The 17447-nt window shown below is 42.8% G+C and overlaps 1 protein-coding gene across 11 annotated transcripts in view; it reads left to right on the top strand.

Moving 5' to 3' along the window:
- The window catches only part of loco (locomotion defects), a 61335-nt gene extending 46009 nt beyond the window's left edge, over window positions 1-15326 (top strand). For 9 of the 11 annotated variants that reach the window (XM_067103241.1, XM_067103242.1, XM_067103246.1 and 6 more), the window contains 8 exons: window positions 186-383; window positions 1009-1206; window positions 1926-2016; window positions 3409-3566; window positions 6037-6114; window positions 6646-6784; window positions 7010-7122; window positions 13144-15326. In XM_067103241.1, coding sequence (XP_066959342.1) covers window positions 186-383; window positions 1009-1206; window positions 1926-2016; window positions 3409-3566; window positions 6037-6114; window positions 6646-6784; window positions 7010-7122; window positions 13144-13650 — 1482 coding nt within the window. In that variant the 3' untranslated portion in view covers window positions 13651-15326. Of the gene's footprint in view, window positions 1-185; window positions 384-1008; window positions 1207-1925; window positions 2017-3408; window positions 3567-6036; window positions 6115-6645; window positions 6785-7009; window positions 7123-9868; window positions 9958-13143 lie in introns of all 11 variants that reach the window. The other 2 variants (XR_010852943.1, XR_010852944.1) reach the window with 1 other exon arrangement.
- The last annotated feature ends 2121 nt before the right edge of the window (window positions 15327-17447 follow it).

Consider the following 17447-nt stretch of genomic DNA (forward strand, 5'->3'; position numbering starts at 1 on the left):
TTATTCAGTCATTGATTGTTTGATTTTCGTTAGTCGTTCGATAAAGTTCCCATGCGAAAAAGCCTCTTTGGAGATCGTTCCCTAAATGTTTGAAAGGTTGGACCTCAATTTTTTGTATGTATAGATTTCTCGTTAGTCTCTGCATCCATTAATCTCATATCTCTCCCTCCCCCTACGACCCAAAGTCCCTAACAAGCGGAGAACTCGGAAGTCTGAGCGGCAGCGAGGGATACCACAGGTGTCGCGTCATCCTCCCAGATCTGAGCAACTCGGTGGTGGCCGTCCGGCACGGAGAAACCATCCAGGAACTCCTGACGCGGCTGCTGGAACGGCGCGGGATTTCCTACTCGACGTTCGAGGTGTACCAGAACAAGACGGATAAGGTGAGTTCTCGGAGTGTGCTATGTGTTCCTGAGAAGGAGGTACTAGATGCTTAGGTCCATTTATCAATTGAGGGGTCCTTCTTGTCGGAGGGGAGGGTCTTGAGTGTACTACGTTTTCCTGAGGAGATATTAGCTACCTAGGTCCATTTATCAATTGAGGGGTCCTTCTTGTTGTAGGAAAGGGTCTTGAGTGTACTATGTTTTGCTGAGAAGGAGATACTAGCTGCCTAGGTCCATTTATTAATTGAGGGGTCCTTCTTGTCGGAGGAGAGGGTCTTGAGTGTACTACATTTTCCTGAGGAGATATTAGCCACCTAGGTCCATTCATCAATTGAGGGGTATTTCTCTTCTGATGAAGAAGTTCAAGCGAACATGCATTGCGTTACCACCCTAATACGATTCAACTTGTATTTTAATATTTCACTCACATTTTGAATGTTAATTTATCTGTTTTTTAAGTAACTGATCTCCGCTTTCTGTATTTCATACGACCTGTCGCTTCTTTCAAACATTCGTTGGAGGCCTCTGGAATATCAAGTCAATGGCCCCTCTTTGTGGGCTCGTCCCACGTGAATAGGGTTCGTCTTTCCGCACTTGAATCTCAATGCAATTTTATTCCTTTCAGCTCATCGACAAGAACGACGACAGCGTCATCTTGGGCGGCATGGAAGTGCGGATAGAGCGCAGGGTCCTCTTCCGCCTAGACCTGCCGAATCGGAAGACGGTTTGCATCAAGGCCAGGCCGAACAAGCTGACGTCGGAGGTCCTGAAACCCATCTTGCACAAGTATAGCTACAAACTGGACCTCATGTCCATTCACAAAGTGAGTGCGGAAGGTTTGGTAAAGTCTCTCGCGGCCTCGTTACAAATATTCAGAGATACAAACAAACATGCCTGTTCTATAAAATACAGCAATGTATGTACAGTGTATTGCATTTTAGGATGAACAGACATAACAGTATTGCATTGACTTCGTACCATACCCTACTTGAATAGGCCTGAAGAGTACAGTAACCAACTTAAAAGCAATTCAGCATGCAAATGGCCGTCCGGAACGTAACTCGTATTTAAGTAGGGTGGTGTCTCTCTCTCTTGCAGAATGTTTGGGTCCACAGATGAATCTAATCCTTAAAAACTATTTTAAATGGTTGTATGATTTCACACAAAGAATTAACAGGTTTTGATACCATCAAAAAGAAATGTTTCCAGGCTCAATCTAAGCTAAGCTGTTGCTCGTAGTGCCATTACTTAAGGCATTACTTAAGGCCTTTGTAGCGTGCCTTAGACCCTGGCCTTTGGTCTATATTCCCTGTTCAGTCCAATTCAAAACAAAAGTAAACGACTTTCTAACACCCGAATGATGGTCCTTGGTGTTTACGTTACGTACGAGGTTGTGAGTTTCTTAGCAAGAAGATATATTTCACATACGTTCTTAATCTTTCTGAGTAATTTGAATGCCATTTTTGATAGCTCGTACTTACGGAAAGAGAGAGAGAGAGAGAGAGAGAGAGCGTGGAAACTGATTACTCTTGAAATTTCCAGGTTGGCGAAGAGAAGTCGATCAACCTCAAGGCTCCCATCACCGAAATTGACGGCGACAGGCTGGTGGTTCAGACGAAGGAGGAAGTCAAAGGTGGGAATAATTTCGCTCGTCTTTTTTAATTGGTGTTTCGATTTTAACGAGAGTCGGCCCTCCGGAAGATAGTAACAAAGAAGCATTGAGATTTTGGACACACCCCAGTTTGGACTGTGTCGATTACCCCCTTACGTTAAGTCTTACCTATACAGCGACCTGTCGCTGTGAACGCATTGAGAGAGGGTAGGTCAGTCCAGGTCTCACATGACCTGGGCATAGCATTAGGATTTTGTTTTTCAGTGACAGTTCAGTAACGGCCGAAGTGAGGTAAGCGTGGATTACTCCATATATGAAAGCGTAGGTTTGTATGTTAGGAAAAATACAAATTTCTTTTTGGTTGGATATTTTTAAGACAGTTTCTTAGGCCGAGTTATAGACTTGGCACTTTGCCGAGAAGTCAGTCGAAATGAACGTCTCAAATCTAGGCTTAATTATTTTTACTAAACGCATTACTTTACAAGAGTTTTTGTACCACGAGACGTCTTGTTAGTTTAGGGGCTAATGTCGTTCATTTTCGGAAGGTTTTTGAAGGTTCGTCCCCAACGTTAGAAGATTCGGAGGTCCTCTTCGAAACTGAACCGCTCATATCTTCAATGTCCCTTCTCTTATAGATACCATTCCAGTCCCTTTGACTTCCATTTTTTATAGTCTCGCTGAATCGTTCCGTACACTGTAGGCATTGCTTGAGGTCCATTGCAGCATCATTTCGGCCCCTGGGTGCAACCTCTTTCGTTCCTTTCACTGTACCTCCTTTCATATTAATTTCCACCTTCTCTCGCAATTGATTCATAGTGCAATTGCTTTGAGGTTTTCCTCCTGTTACACCTTTCAAACCTCCTTACTCTCAGCTTCCTTTCCACCGCTGAATGATTCATAGGCCCCAGTGCTTGGCTTTTGACCTAAGTCTTGTATTTCATTCTGTTCAGAACCTCTGGTAGATAAGTTTCATTGATCAGTCAGTCGTTTTCTGTGGCACCCAATGGGATGATTGAACCACCCAATAATCCTCTATGTCAAAAAGTTATCTCGGTAACCATTCGTGTTGAAGGAGGTCTTCGAAAACGTCACTGTTGGTTCTGATGTTGTTTGGTTTCTAATTTACTTATTTATTTTTTCATTAAACGAGATCTCTTTCTGTATTTCCCCTTACCTCACCTTACGTCATCCTAACGAACACCATATTCTCTGGAAATTTGCATTTTAAGTCAGTGGCCCCTTTGGTGGGCTTGTTCCATAAGAATAGGGTTCCTCATCTTCTGAATAATAATAATAATAGTTCTGTCGTAGATTACGTTCACCTAAGAAGCTTAATCCAAGGTCAGAGAAAGTGGGTTTTGTATAGATTTCCTCTTAATGTTATAGAACTAACATCCCGTCTGAATCTTGCAGAGTGGGGCATCGAACCAGCGCGGCAGAAGAAGAAGAGGGGAAACGGTAACACCCTGGACGAGATTACCAACAGGGTCTTCGAGGACCTCCTGAAGGGGAAGTCGGAACAGAATTTCGACGAGCTGGGAATCCTCGATTTTGACGCCCGGTCGTCGAGGGTGAGTATACGGACGGAGTTGACGTACTTTGGGGTACTTTCAGGTGGACTGCCAGGCAGTGTGTGCGTTCGGCAATATTTCCGAGACAGTCTCGCCCCATGAATAGCTAAAATCCACGAATACTTAAAACCCCTCTAAAAATGCTTATAACTGCATATTTTGATAGTTCAAAACACCAAAACCCCTCTGAAAATGTTTATGCCTGAGTATTTTAATAGTTTTATCACAAAAGGTGCATTCAGTCACGAAAATATGAAAATACAGTAATTAGTAAATATTTCTCTGTGAAAAACACCGCGAATAGAATGTCAAGTATTCGAGGGGGTCGACTGTACCCTCGGTCATATGTTGGCCCAAATCCACATGTAACTTTTTGCCGACCGAACTGAATTCTGAATTGGTACCCTATTTGTTGAATGCTTCATATATATGCCAAGCGAATTTCAGCAGTTAGTGATTAGCCTCATGTCATCGGAAAATCTTAATCGGTTTAAGGTTGTAGGTCAAATCGATGCCGTTTGCAAATCTTGACTTAGACAAATTCAGGACTTAAGATATTTGGCTGTGTTTTTCTGAGTAAGATGAATTATGCAATTGTACGTACGTAGAATCAGAAGTTCTCTGACTTGGGGATTTCAACGCATTTTTGTCTCAGATACGACAGTTTTCAGTTCCTTAAACGGTACGTTCGTTTGCAAGCTTGGAAAGACAGTGCGCTAAAAGACGAATAGTCTGTCCCTACGAGATTTAAAATGATTGTTTAATGTCTAGTTGTATTTGTAGTTTTATCTTTCATAGCAGTTTTTTGGTATTCAGTGTCAGCTTTTTGTCTAGACGCCTAGTCCTGAAATCAAGGTTCCATCGTAGAAGTTAAGGGAACGTTAAATGTCCTTCAATAATTCAACGAGAAAACACGACAGTAAAAATCAGCAAGCAGTTTTTGTTCCGCTGATTAACCGGAGATATTGCATGCATTAACTTTGGCAAAAGGTGCTGTGTAAGGTGCCTGCTCTGTACGTTGTATCTTTAACTTCTTTCCCAAACGTCTGAATAAGGCTTCAGACTCGCTCAGAAAAGACTGCAAGATATAATGTTATTATTTTGGATCGAGTAGACTGTGCTGTTAAAATGAACGTTCCGTGAATTGATTTCCAATCCATGCGAGCGTGTAAATGCACAATTTCATAAGTGATTGAGAGATTTGGGAATAATCAGGATATGGTAAACATGTTTACCACTGTAAATGTTAGACTTCCCTATTTGTATGGTACCGTTAAAACCCATAATATGTACTACTGGTTCATTGTCTTATAAACTGCTTAAATTCCTGGTCACTGCCTAACCGTGTCACTGTAGAATTAATCTGTGTGGTTGACACTTGCTTCGTTTTTAACAGAAAATTCTACCGACAAAAATCTGGAATGCAAATGGGCAATTGCTTGTCCCCCGTGTTAACAAGTATTTACATGGAATTTTATGAGTGCAGAATAGCTAATTCCATTATGGCAGATGTTATTTTCTGGGTGAGATATGTTGACGATGCGTTTGGCGTACTGAAAACTTATGTTGACATTCGGAAAATTTTAGGATATATCAGTAATTTAGGGTTGACAAAGACGACAATGGTATTATTTCATTTTTGGATGTTGCAGTTGTGAGGTCATTGTAAGTTTAAATTACACAGAGAACCTACAAATAACAGTCTTATACAGTCTTATAATTAACAAAGTAGACATAAAACTCTCAGCATTGGGAACAAAGTTTCTGAGAGCACTTAATATTTGCGGTCCAGAATTTATCAATGAGGAATTAGAATTTACATACGAAGTTGGTATTCAAAAAAACATTAAATTGGAAGATATTAACTACGGTCTAATGTTAGCAAGAAAAACATTTGACCCAATTTTTTTATCTTTCGCGTACCTACCCCCATTAGAGTCTATAGTCTACCCCTCAGGGTAACTTGGTAAAAATCTCATTCGTAATAGTGTGGTAGTTTTTATGTAGGACAATGTGGGAAGGCACTCGAAAAACCCGCTTTAAATTTACAAATCGACTGGCTTGGGTCAAAGATTTTATTTAAGAGCACAGGTTTTATTGAAAAATTTGATAGAGACAGCTTGCATTTTTCACGGCCAAGGAAGAAATTTTAATTAGTCGCCTGGTTTGTACGAATGAGATCCTTTTATTTTGCGTGTCACGAGACGTCAGTGCAAATTGGATGATGTTATCCAGTAACTATCATGTTACATACGTTTGTTAATATGTGCTCGGTGTCATGCTGCTTCAAATGGACGTTTTAGGATTTTGTTGGCTACATAAATTGTAAAATTTTTCTCTTTCCCTAACAAGAAGAGGTCCATTGGAGGACGAAACTGTTGGGCACGTTCTCACAGAAACACCTCGACTGTCCTCCATTGTACGTGCCTAGCATCGGTTTCCGACTAACCCGACAACTTTCCCATTGCAGACGGAACACAGCAGCGACCAGTCTTCCTCTGGGGTGACGGGTGGCTTCGGCCTTCGAAATTCTGCTCCGACAGAAAAGGCAAGTAGTGCGGCAAGTACAGACACCACCTTACTCGAGAACATTCAGCTTACAAACAAACCTTTCCTGAAGGTGCGAGACACCCATTGAATGTCACCCTCTCCTCTCTTTTCCATCCTAAGCATCTAGAATTCCCTTCCAGTTTAGGTCGTCTTGAATACTGACTTCCATTGCGATAGGACGTCGTACAATCGGCGCTTCGGAAGTTCAAGCGAAGATACAATGCAGTTTAATACTTTTTCTTTCTATTTATGAATTTACTGTGTTATTTATCGGTTTGTATATTGTTTCTTTTATTAGTGAGATTTTTCTTTGTGTATGTCCTTGTACCTCCTCTTATTTCTTCCTAATGAACACCTTATTCTTTGGAAGTTTGAATTTCAAGTCAGTGGCCCGTGTGGTGGGGTAGTTCCATATGAATAAGTTTCATCTTCTGAATAATAATAATGTCAAAATTAAGCAACATTAATAATAAACAAGCATTTACGTCTGATTCCGAAGCCTCCCTAAAACACGCTTCTGTTCCCACAGGACCTGAACAAGTCGCGGAAGCCCCCAAACAGAGCGAGCGTTCACGACAGCCTCGGCGTCAGAGGGATGCCGCCGCCCGACCACGCGCTGATCTCAAAACGCCGCGGCATGGGGAGCAACACGCCCAACCCCAATGACGGTGAGAACTCGTGGGAGAGAGGGTTCTTCTCTGCGATTATCGCAGTAACCCGACAGGCTCGACGTCCGTACTTATCGGCTGCGACGTCGCGATTGTTTCAGATGGAAATTTTGAAGCAAATCTGAATTGAATGATAAGTTTAAAGTACAAATTAGTCGAGCTTAGGAACTACCGTACATTCCTGTACGGGGTCTGTTGGAATTAACCTCGCTCTCTCTTCCTCAGAGCTGTACGAAGGCCTGAAGCGGGCCCAGAGAAGCCGCCTGGACGACCAGCGGGGGACCGAGATCAACTTCGAGCTCCCCGACTTCCTGAAATGCGACGACGACCAGCCCGAGGTGGGTATCGGAAAGTGTGGCCGGCTGGCCGTGAAAAGTTGCTGCGATGGTCGTAGATGTTGAATCTGCACCCCTTCTTTTGTAGGCTGTATGTCGTTAGGTCCTCGTGGTACGGTGTTAGATTGTGGATGTCATCGCGAAGCGGACGACAAACTCTCATGTCCCCTGTAGCCGTAGTCTGAGATTTCCTTTACAACTTTAAAGCTTCTCGTCTCAAGTATAATGAGTCTGCTTATTAAGATCTTGCAGATTTTGTCGTCTTGAAATCGCTTATGACTGATTTCCTGAAGCCAGGTTATTACAGGACACATTTAAATGATTTCTGAAATCAAATAACCATTGCAGAATTCCGTATGAGAAGATTCAGTGCTTTTGACGAGTGTCGTAGAATGTCTTATCATCAACGGAAGGCTGCACATTACATTTCGTTAAGAGTTTACCCATCTCGTTCAGGTTCTTTCCCGTTTATTGTAGATGAATGAGGACGGGTGTGGGTTTTAGATGTCAGTGGGCTTGCAGATTTGTGTCTTAGACAATTGGTGATGTTTTCTCTCTCAGCTTAAAGCCTAGGCCCCGTTACATATAGTTTATTGTAGCTTATGTTGGTGTTTCCATTTCCATGAAGGGTCTGTAATCTCTCTCTCTCTCTCTCTCTCTCTCTCATATAGTCAATATATCATTGCACTTGACAACGGTGGCGGTTAAGATGCACAGAATTCAAAACATGCTTATTACTTTTTGTTAAACTTCAGCCTGAGAACATCTTAGATGCATTACATGTGCTCTCTCGTTTGCAAAAGATGTATGTTGGGGCTTTTTTAAAATGTTACCTGTCTCGGTGTAAACCCGTGCTTTCTTGATGTTGCCATAATGTGCCTGGCCATTTTTTTAGTTTTTTTTTCCCAGCCAAATTCAGCCTAAGGTTTGGACATTGCATCTGTGCTGTCAGTAACTGTCAGTTGCATGAAGATTTCGGTCCTGGGGGAAATCCTCGTTCGTCGTTCGGTTCGTTTTGACGACAGCTTTTCATCCTTTCCCAGAAATCCACTTTTGATTTCGTTAATCCTTAGGTTTTTGTCATTTTTCAAGTGTCACATTTTCCATGATTTCTTGACGGTTTACAGATTACCCAATACCTTGTTCTTTTTCAACCCACTTCTGTTTCTGTAGCGGGCTACCTCTTCGGTATTTTGCAACGATTTGATGAAGTTCTAACAGGCAGTCCCTGGATTACGACGGGGGTTACGTTCCGACGCTGCGTCGTAACCCGAAATATCGTTGAAAATCGTAAGAAAACCTAACTTTTAATCAATTGGGTGTCTTGTAAGCGTCGTAAACTGCATTTTTATTGAGTTTTCATCAAAAAACCTCCAAATTTTCACCATTCTGCCCCTTTTGAAGCCATATTTCTTCTTTGGATTAGTGTCATAACACCAGAACGTGCGTTGCAACCCGGGAAATAATTTTTGATGAGTGTCGTAAGCTCGGAACGTCGTAACCTGGGGACTGCCTGATTAAACCCCTGACATCAGTCTTCTGTAGCTATTTTTAAAAGTCGTCCTGTTCACTGTGATTAAACTCTCCGTGTGACCTAAGCCTTGTGTTCATTTTAAAATGACCCAGTTTTCTTTGATGAAACCTTCAGCCAAAGTCTAGTACCCATTATAAAATATTTCGTTCTGATTAAATCTTCTCGTCTCCAGTTTTCGTTACCGATTTTAAAACGATTCTCTCTGATTAAACCCTTCCGAACCTACTCTGCCGTAAGATGGAAGACTGTATTAGTGTTTCACGAGGCCAGTAGGTGGCATATAGTTTCAATTTGCAGATACTTCAGTCTTCGATTTTAGGGCAGTGCGGTCGTCTGTCCTCAAATTGAAATGATCCGGTTTAATGTTATTAAGTCCTTTCTGGTCCCAATCTTTGGTATTGTACTTAAAGTAATTCTGTCCTGTGATTTGACCATATGTGATGTCAGACTTACGTCCCAAATTTTTTAATCGGTTCCATTTCGGTCTTGATCTCCTGCTGTCCCCATTTTGAAGTGTTCCCGCTTGCCGGTCTTCTGTACCGATTTTAAAATGTTCCCGTTTGGTCTGAGTCTTCTGTCCCCCAGTTTTAAAATGTTCCCGATTTTAAAATGATTTTGTCTGCATTAAACCTTCTTGAATCTCTGGTTTCCTGTCCCCAGTTTAAAAATGTTCCCGGTGTGGTCTCAATCTGTCCCTTAAATTGAAATGTTCCCTGTACTTTTACTAAATGATTATTAAACCTTCTTGAACCTCTGGTTTCCTGTCCCCAGTTTAAAAATGTTCCCGGTTTGGGCTTTGTCTCCTGTCCCCAGTGTAAAAATGTTTCCATTATGGCAGTGGTTCTTAACCAGGGGTGCTTGCACCCCTAGGGTGCTGCGAAGCCGGTTCTCAAGGGGTGCGAGGATGCCTACGAATAGTTAAAGCAAATTATTTTTATATATGTGTTATTTTTTTCTGCAAAAAATAATTATTATTGTTATTATTATTTTAGCTTTTGTTTATTCCAGCAATTCGGGGGGTGCGAGAACCGACATCTGGTTCGAAAGGGGGTGCATACATTGAAAAAGGTTGAGAACTGCTGCGTTACGGCCTTAAGCATTCTGTCCCCATTTTAAAAACGTTCCCGTCACGGGCTTTAAACCTTCCGTACGCATTCTAAAACGTTCCCCCGCAGGGTACCACATGACTGCATGTCCATTGTTGTCTTTTTTCAGGTGACTAACACTAACCTCTAAAAAAAATTAAAATCTTGGTGGCTTGGGGTGTACCTCTTTCTCTCGCTCTGGGACTAAGCAACCTGTGGGTAAGTGTTGGCCGTTGAGTTTTGTGTGTGCGTGCGTGCGTGCGTCCGCGCCTCTTGCCCATGCTAATCAGAACTGCAGACACCACCCTACTAGCGAACGGGTCGTACGTTCGGGACGGCCGTTTGGGAGTTGAATTTTTTGTGAGATGGTTACTGTACGTTTGTTCATCATACAACACAAGTTTTGATTCGCGATCCTGTTTGTAGGGTGGTGTCTGTACTCCTGTCTTGCTTACTTCTCCTGCGGCTTTTCGGGCTTGGTTGCGGCTAGAATAGAGAGCCAGTTTTGACGGGTTAGAGAGCTTTGCTTGTGCGTGTGCGTGTGTGTGTGTGTGTGTGAAAAGAGACTTTCACAGAGGAAGCGAAGGCAGCCCGGAGAGGTCACGACACGCTCCCCTTCCTCATCTGGGCCGCGGAACGTAACTGCTTCTCAATACCGGACACAAACGCCTGTAATGTCCGTTGCAGTTTGTTCTGGGAGTCCTTCCCTAAAATTAACGTACGTCCGATGGATTCGGCCAGGTCTCTACTAATCTCAGTGACGTCTACTAATCTCAGTGATGTTTGATTGTAAAACGGACTCAAAAATAGAAAGTTATCTTTGACTCGGAGTCGGTTTGGTGCCGAGACATTCGTGGGAGTTTGTTTGATCTAAATCGATGCAGTGATTATAAGGGAAAACATTACAGGTTTAAATTTAAGGTTCTTTGCAACCCCATTCATTCCTTTTACTGCACCTCTGTTCATATTCTCTTCCATATTACTTTCCACCCGAACAAATATTCCGTAGCCCAACTGCTTTGAGGTTTTCCTCCTGTTACGCCTTTCAGACCTCCTACTCTCAGTTTCCGTTCCAGTGCCGAATAACCTCATAGGTCCCAGTGCTTGGCCTTTGGCCGAAAATTCTATATTCAGTTCAATTCAGTCAATAAAACCTTTACCAGTTAGGTTGCGAGATTATGATATTTATCAAGCCACTACTAGTAAGACTTGGAAGAGGTGTCTATTAGACTATGTAATTAATATTATTATTATAAAATGACGTTCGGGAAAAACCAAGCGCTGGGACCTATAAGGTTCATCTTACGAATCAAAGGCTCACGGTGGGTCGAGATTCTTTCGTAAATGTTCACGGTACAGTAATATTAATCTGATTACGCGATCTAATAGGTATCTTTTCAAAGTAACAACTCCTCAGCGGCTTGTTAATGTTCTAATTGCGCTCTGCTTCTCTCTGGCTTTACGGTAATCCCCCCCTATTTGCCGGGGATGCGTACTGCACCCCCCCCCCCCCGCATATAGCTAAAATCTGCGAATACTTAAACACTTAGAACTGCCTATTTTGATAGTTTAAATACAAGAGAGACCCTCTGAAAAAGCTTATACCTGAACATTTTAATAGTTTTATCAGAAAAAGTGCATTTAGTCCTGAAAATATGAAAATACAGTAATTAGGGAACGTTTCTCAGTGAAAAATACTGCGATTGGGCGAATTTTCCGCGAATAACGGGTAGAAACTGTCCACGGAGAAATCCGCGAATCGTGAGAACGCGAATAAGGGGAGGTTTACTGTGCGTCGGTTAATCTGTAGCAATTTTAAGCATTTTACTTTGTGCCGAGTCCCTTATCGTAACTCGATCTTCATTTGAACATTGCGTTCGATTTCGCGAAAGAGTTTCGTCCTGACGTTTAGTACTTAGAGAATGAGACTGCTTCCTATGCGAATATATTTACTCTGTACAGACTCTAGTAACTATAGTACAAGTACGTCTTACGGAACTGTAATGCATTTATCGCCCTTCTATATTTTTCTCATCCTAGAGTACGCCGTAGAGGGGTACTGCGCACGAGGTGCACGTCAGGCATTACTAGACCCCTAGCTGTAACCCCTTACATTCCTTTTACTGCACCTCCATTCGTATTCTCTCTCTTCCCACCTGGCTATCCACCCTCTCCTAACGATTAATCCATAGTGCAACTGCTTGGCCTCAACTCTATATTCCGTTCCATCCTAGAGTAGATCTTAGCCTAGGCCTGGGACGGCCCCTCTAGCCGGCTTGCATGACGCGGAATGCAGTTAGTATCGTCGCATCTGTCGGTGGACTTTGCACCCGATTGCTTGCCGTTGCATGGGCATGCCGTAGGTAGCCGCAAAAAGACGCAGGCGGTCGCATTAGAATGTTTTAATACGAGAGTTGTGATTTAAAACTGTAGACTATAAGTATTTTTTTTAATTATTTTGCTGTACGGAGGATTTTTGATATTCATTTCAGACCTAGAGTTCAGTTTTGGTGTTTATTTCAGACATAGAGTTCAGTTTTGGTATTTATTTCAGACCTAGAGTTCAATTTTGATATTTATTTCAGACCTAGAGTTCAATTTTGATATTTATTCCAGACTTTGAGTTCAAATTCTATATTTATTTCGGACTTAGAGCTCAATTTCGATATTGTTTCCAGAATTTGAGTTTAAATTCTATATTTATTTCAGACATAGAGTTCAATTTTGATATGTATTTCAGACCTAGAGTTCAATTTTGGTATTTATTCCAGACTTTGAGTTCAAATTCTATATTTATTTCGGACTTAGAGTTCAATTTCGATATTGATTCCAGAATTTGAGTTTAAATTCTATATTTATTTCAGACATAGAGTTCAATTTTGATGTTTATTTCAGACCTAGAGTTCAAATTCGATAGTTATTTCAGACCTAGAGTTCAAATTCTATATTTATTCCAGAATTTGAGTTCAAATTTGATATACATTTCAGACCTATTCAAATTAGAGTCTGTATTTTCTAAAGTTTTTTGAGGTTCCAGTCATAAGAATCATTAAGCTTTTCTTGCAAGATTTCAGCCCATCAGGAAAAAAGGTGATCAATATGACGTCGAATCGGTTAGAATCCTCCCGTATAATGTATTTCTCGTTGTACTGAAGTTCTGTAAATGTCTGTTGTAAGAATTTTAGACATATAATTCACTAAAAGTCCTCTTAAAGGTCCGTTGCTGAACTAAAGTTCTCCCAAAGGTCCGTCGTAAGGAACTCCTCAGCCTTGTCGACAAGATTCCTTTTTGTTTTAGTCTGTGAAGGGAGTTAAACGATTTTGATAATGAATAAGGATTTAGGATCTCGCATCTAATATATTGTGACGTATTTTAATCCATTCCTCGCCCTTCCTCCGCCACAGGACAAGGAGAACCAGCGGGCGCACTTGACGGACCAACTCCTAGCCCAGCTCGAGTGCTCCTTCTCCGACGGGGGCGTCATCCCCACCCACAGGGAAGCCGACGACTACTTCAGCATCGCCCACCCCGAGGTGTGGGGGGGCATCCCCACTTCGGGGACGTCGGGGCCCCACTCGGCCAACGCCACCCTAATGGCGCCCGACCTCGACCTGGACGACTTCGACGACACGCTCGTCGCCGGGGAGGACTCGCTCGGGAAGGTGGTGCCCATGCCCGACGCCCCGAGCTGCCCTGCGTTGCACATGGACCCGCCCAACTTCTCCCCGCCGCCCCCGCTGCCGCCCAAGCCGAAGCTGGGCGGGACGAGGGGCCCGCCTCCGCGGCCTCCCTCCCGCCAGCTGCATCCCTTCAACCCACCTACGTTTTCGTCCACGAGCGACGACGACGGCCTCCACCACTCTTCGGATCCCCCGATCCACCTGGGCAGGCAGAGCATCAGCTTTGTGTAGCACTTGCGTGACGATGGCGCGTCTGGTTTGCGCGACGGGCTTCACCCCTGACAGTGAGAGAGACTCCTTAGGGGTACATATTTTCGTGATAGCTTCCCGACAGTGAGAGAGACTCCTTAGGGGTACGGATTTTCGTGACGGACTCCCTGATACCGAGAGACAGTGTTGGTACGGATTGTCGTGTGTCTGACGAGTGGAATTCCTGACCCTGAGAGAAACTCCTCGGGGGTACGGGGCCATCGCGTCCAACGTCTGCAGTATTGTGTCGCCCTCACGGACCTTCTTGGAATTGATCGACAACCGCGAGATTCCCGCTTCGGAATTGGTCGACAGCCACGCAGTTCCCGTTCAGGAAGTTGATGTTGCGTCCCTTGGCTGATGGAGCGTTCTTTAATCTTTTTTTGGTGCTTATGTGATCTTTCTCTCTGTCTCTCTCTCTCTCTCTCATCTTGGTTTATTCTGTCTTCAAATCCTTTACTCTCTCTCTCTCTCTCTCCATATGTTGGTTTATTCTATCTATCGACCAAATAAAATTTACATTAATCTGAGGGCAGTCTCTCTCTCTCTCTCGCTGTAAAATCTTAGTTGCATTAGCCTGAGGCAATCTCTCTCTCTCTCTCTCTCTCTCTCTCTCTCTCTCTCTCTCTCTCTCTCTCTCTTTCTCTCTCTTTCTCTCTCTCTCTCCCTCTCTCCTTTGTAAAATCTTAGTTGCATCAGGCTGAAGCCATCTTTTTCTCTCTTTCTGTCCACCGTAAAGTCTTGGTTGCATTAGCCTGAAGCAATCTCTCTCTCTCTCTCTCTCTTTCTCTCTCTCTCTCTCTCTCTCTCTGTAAAATCATAAGTCGCACCAGAGACCTCCAGCCAAGAACAACGACGACGTGCCTTAACTCCGCCCAGACGACGAAGAACCATCGATTCACGCCCTTTCGCCTGACCCTCCTCCTCCTCCTCCTCCTCCTCCTCATCCGTGCCGTTCGTTCCCACAAGTACAAAATCTGCCTTTTCGCCGACGACGAGCAAAAACCTTCACGTAGAAGCTCTACCACGTGCCATTCCAATCCATGTACAGTTTTATACGCGTACGAGAACGTCTTGAACGAGTCGACGATTGAATAGATGTTTTATAGATTTTATACGAATATATATATATGTATACAGGCGGTCCCCGCTTACCGGCTGGCCGCGCTCGGCCGGGGACGGAAATCCCTCCCCCTCCCCCCCTAGCCGTTAACCGGGGACTGCCTACCGAGGAAGGAGAACGCCCCTTAGGTGTTGAAGTGTGATATACAATTCAGTATTTCCCTGTATAGACCCGCTGTAAATATATATATGTCTCTTTTTACGTGACTAATTGTAAACGACCGGCTATACCATAAGAAGATGCTTCCATGTATGTATATATATATATATATATATAAACCAATTTTTAAGTCCATTCAAGTGTCGAGACACTGTTTTTTTATCTGTGTATATATTTATATATATTATAAAACCATTCGTAAGTGTTAAGTCGCACACACTACTTTTTTTTTTTTTATATCTCGGTTTACGACGTTGTACATAGTGAAAATTGTTCCTATCGTCTTTTTGAAATCTGTCCGAAATAGTAGAATCAGTTTCTATTCTCCATTTACTACACTTGGCAATATTAGGAAAATAAAATGATTTTTAATTATCGACGAGGTTTCCTGTCCTGTGTATGTCATTTTGTCACTGCTTGTGGCTATCGTGTGTCGATATGTCTTGTCCTGATCGACATTCGAAGGCTACCGTTTATTTTAGGATGGTTACCGTACCTGCACACCCCTATTTTAATCGTTTGGGTGTCTTCTAAGACGTAAACTGCTGTAGGGGCTGTTTATTCGACACAATTGGTGCAGGATGATAGGAACATTTTCAGAAGTTAAAGAAAATTCTTTTCACTTATCCTAATTTATTAACCTCAATATTACGCTGGCCTGAAGACCTCCTAACTTAGCCTAACTTAATACTATAGTTCATCAAAACTTTCAACGATCATTTGATAAGTTTTCTAATGTTAATTCAAACCGGAACTAGAATAAATCAGACTCTAGGTTCCCACAACTGATTTAAAGACGATTTATAATGCAGTTCACACAACTGATTTGCATACTAAGTTTTCCACATTTCCAATAAAAGCGTTCGGTAAAACACCGGTTTTCGTCGTGCCCCGTTACCCAATGAACGGCCACGTAACAGCAATTTATAGATAATGCTATAATGCTGTGAATAGGGAAAGCATTCAGCTATGGGCATCAAAACTGCAAGTAGAAAAGAAAAATAACAACTTGAAAACATCCATCAGACATCCGTAACAAAAACGCAAAATAAACGTCATAAAAAACGTCACTGCAGCAAAAACGAAACCATCAATTCACGCAGACCATCTTTCGTCGTCCAAACCCAACCGTAGCCTACCACACTGCATTTTTCTTAAGTTCTTTATCGAAAGACTTCCAAGTTTTGACCGTTCTGTCGTTTCTGGAGCCATATTCCTTCTGTCGGAGCGGCGTCGTAAACGGGACGTGTTGTAACCCGGGAAATAATTTTTTATGAATATATTTGAAGAGTGCCGTAAGCTTGGAACGTCGTAACCCGAGGACTGCCTGTGTTCAGATCAAATGGCCGAGCTTATTCCAGGAAAACCTGGTTATGTTTTCTCTACAGGTATTCAGTAGTAATCGACTTCGGTAACTCGGTAAACATTATACTTGAAAACCCCCTCTAAAAATGCTTATAACTGCCCCATTTTGATAGATCAAATCACCAAAAAACCCTCTAAAAATGCTTATACCTGAATATTTTAATAGTTTTATCACAAAAAAGCATTTAGTCACGAAAATATGAAAATACAGTAATTTGTGAATTGAATTTTTTGCGAATAAAGTCTATATTCGTTCCACAACAAAATCCGTAAATAGTTGAAGGCGTGAGTCCGGAACCACGAATGGGTGGGCGTCCACTGTACATACAATGTAATGCCTACGGTCTACTACGTGGAAATGACTGTCAATCAGACCCCACACCCATCCATTTTGAGGGTTAGAACCCGCTTAGATATTCGATGCATTTGAATGTAGCTATTCCATGTTTTTTGCAGGCATGTTTCTGACGTGAACTGCAAACTGTGGACGCCTTGTTTTTTTGTCTTTTTGCGGGTCTCGTTGCTTCCTGGGTAGGACCATCGTCCATCGTGCGTCTTTCAGCTACGACGGTCTCGACGCCAAGTGTGAATGGACCGTTGCGTCGAGTTCAAGAACTTGCAGAAATAGCCTCCTTTTGAAGCTAGTACCTTTCTCCCAATCTGGGTTCACCTGCAGTCATAGCACAGATCGATTGTATGCCGAGATGTGTACAATACTGTCAAACAATGCCATGGGCCATCTCACAGTTTGACGCTTTGACCTATATGTTGCCACTGGTATGTCGAGATTTTCCACACCACCTTTTGTTGAGTTGTAAATTTCAATTACGCTTGGTTTCTTATCCTGTCGCTCGCTATAAACGACAGAATCGTGCATGCTTGTAAGCAATACTACGGTCTACCCTTTCCTGGGACGGCATGAGATGAGTACGTTTTCATTATGGTGTCAGAGTTGAAAATACTGTTCTCTTTCCGGAGTTCGCAAATTCTGCCGGAAGTTCCTTCCGATCCTTCCGGACGGTTCCGACAATCGTCTGCTGGCGCTCGGCCAATTCTTCGCTCAAGGGTATAAGCTGCAGCACCACACGCTTACCTCGTTCTTGTTCGGGTCGTTCGTCTCCCTTGCGACCGA

Source organism: Macrobrachium rosenbergii, unplaced genomic scaffold (genome assembly GCF_040412425.1).
Source record: "Macrobrachium rosenbergii isolate ZJJX-2024 unplaced genomic scaffold, ASM4041242v1 60, whole genome shotgun sequence".
Taxonomy (NCBI): Eukaryota; Metazoa; Arthropoda; class Malacostraca; order Decapoda; family Palaemonidae; genus Macrobrachium; species Macrobrachium rosenbergii.